The 2,624-nt window shown below is 49.6% G+C and overlaps 1 protein-coding gene across 1 annotated transcript; it reads right to left on the reverse strand.

The window, feature by feature from the left end:
- Window positions 1-1,341: 1,341 nt before the first annotated feature.
- On the reverse strand, window positions 1,342-2,283 carry LOC114708549 (olfactory receptor 11A1-like). Its single transcript, XM_028891904.1, has one exon. The coding sequence runs from the start codon at window positions 2,281-2,283 to the stop codon at window positions 1,342-1,344; it is 942 nt and encodes a 313-aa protein (XP_028747737.1).
- Between the last annotated feature and the right edge of the window lie 341 nt (window positions 2,284-2,624).

Here is a 2,624-nt window from a genome sequence, read left to right on the forward strand (position 1 = left end):
TCTCTGGGTTTAATTTCTCCTTCCTTCCTGTCTGCTACTACTTATTATTCCAATATCAATGATAGCAACTAATTGGGACTCATAGAGCAGTGGCCTAATTGGTCTCCTGGGCTCCAGGCTTGGGTACTTTGAGCATTTGACTGTTCCCTAACTGACCTTTGTTTTCCAAGGCCAACCTCTGGCTAGTACTCCCTGTGGACTTTAAGGCTAAGAGTTTATTTCTTCATTTCTGAGCTATCATTTGGAGCATGGCAGGAAGTCCTGTCTTAACTCTGGTTTCAACTGCCTCTTCACCCCCTCTTTCCTTTGCTTCCAACTTTAGACCTGGCAGCCTTGGATTAGGAATTGAAAGGAGAGGCTGGAGAGACGGCTCACTGGCCAAGAGCACTGGCTGCTCTTCCAGAAGACCCGAGTTCAGTTCTCAGTGCCCACATGCTGTCAAACCTGAGAATATCGAGAGAAAGACTGGTTCTGCATTTTTTTTTTTTTCTGAGCCAAATTTGAAGCAAGTTTTAATTAAGTACTGGACAGAATGGTGGACCATTCCAGGGTTCTTAGGAAATGGTGCGGAGTCACCGTCTTTCCCATCATGCCCAATCATGGGCAAGCATGTATCCTGCACCCAATTAGGGGCAAGCATACATTATGGCATATTTCCTGCCCACATGTGACCAAGCACATCTGGTGCAGATGGGTCGAACAAACACAGGACAGGCAGGAACTTATTCTCAGCTGTCTTAACTGCAACCAGAACCCTTCACCTGCAAGGTCTATTGTTCCAGTCTTGGTCTCCCATTAACCTGCAAGGTCTATTGTTCCAGTCTTGGTCTCCCATTAACCTGCAAGGTCTATTGTTCCAGTCTTGGTCTCCCATTAACTTGCAGGGTGTATTGTTCTTGTTCCTGTTTCGGCCTTAACCATGGCAGCTCACACTGTCTATAAACTGAGTTCCAAGGAACTGCTCGACACCTTCTGTTCTCCATGGTGCCAAGCAAGAGGCACACACATGGTCCACACACATGTATGCAGGCAAACCACCGACACAGGAAACAAAATAATAAAATGAAAGAATCTGTCAGCAGTCTCCATCTGGAGTTCCTGCCCAGTTCTTTCACTCTTTTCCATTTTAATTCATCAAAATGAATGTTTATGAATGAAGCCTGTAGGGACATGCATTTTTGATCTCTGCCCACTCACATTGGAAAATTGAAGTTACCTCATTTTATGAGATACTTGCTTTCGATCCCATTGTCTCCGTCTTTTCAACACAAGGGCCTTCTCTGTCTTATTCTGAGGAATGGACTAAGTTAATATCAGGGACACCTCAGTGCGGGCACGTCCTCAGACGAGCCGTCTCCAGAGCCGGTGCAGAGACTGTTTTACTTCTTGATTCTTGAGACTGTAGATGATGGGGTTGACCATGGGGGTGAGCACGGTGTAGAGGACAGAGAAGGCCTTCCGGAGCAAGGGGGGCATGTGGTCTGTGGGGGCCACGTAGACCACAACGAGAGTGCCATAAAACAGTCCAACCACACTGAGGTGGGAGGAGCAGGTGGAGAAGGCTTTCTGTCTCCCCTGGCCTGAAGGTATTCTCAGCACAGTCCTCAGGATGAAGACGTAGGATGTGACGATCAACAAGAAGGGGCCGAGCGTAAGGCAGCCCGAGATGCTGACGCCAGCTCCCCACATGATCCACACCTCCCCACAGAACAGCCCCACCACCGGAGCGAAGTCACAGAAGTAGTGGTCAATCACCCTGCTGCCCGGACAGAGGGACAGAGGGGCGGCCAAGGCCAGAGTGAAGGCCGAGAAGAGGAAGCCACTGAGCCATGCACCGGTGGCCAGGCGGCTGCAGGACCAGGTGCTCATGAGGACAGGGTAGTGAAGGGGATGGCAGATGGCCAAGTAACGGTCATAGGACATGGCAGAGAGCATGAGGCACTCAGCGGCAGCCAGGGAGGCAAACACGTAGAACTGCACGAGGCAGCTGGCCAGTGAGATGCTGTCCCCTCCTTCCAGGAAGCCCCGTAGCAGCCGAGGCATGATGTTGGATGTGTAGGCGATCTCTAGCAGGGAAAAGTGGCAGAGGAAGAAGTACATGGGTGTGTGGAGGGTCCTACTGGAGGCCACAGCAAGCACAATGAGGATATTGCCACCGACTGTCACCACATAGATGGCTAGAAAGAGGGAGAAAGGGAGGAAGCCCAGGCATTTCAGCTCCCCAAAGCCCACCAGGATCAGCCAGGTGGTCTGGTTCTCACAGTCACCGTGGGACTTCCTCATGGAAATCTGAGGAAGAGAGATCTTTCAAAAGGGAGGAAGACAGCCAACAAATAGTAAGAATGTTCTATTAGGGCCGCACTCTCTGCTTGGCTTAATGTTTACACATCACGGCAAGTTTTGGAGACAAGCCTTATTGTCTCCTGTTAGTTTGAGAGAAATCAATATCCAGTGAGTTGACATCAGTTACTCAGGCTCACTGTGATGGGATTAAGGTTTGACCCATTTGCTTGGCTCCAAATCCTGTATAACGTACTGTTCTGCAGTGTTTTTCCCCAAACTTTTTCTTGGGGACAGATACATAGACATGAGAGAGAATCCCAGCAGTGAGCTGTGTACCTGGT

This window comes from Peromyscus leucopus, chromosome 20 (genome assembly GCF_004664715.2).
Source record: "Peromyscus leucopus breed LL Stock chromosome 20, UCI_PerLeu_2.1, whole genome shotgun sequence".
NCBI classification, from domain to species: Eukaryota; Metazoa; Chordata; class Mammalia; order Rodentia; family Cricetidae; genus Peromyscus; species Peromyscus leucopus.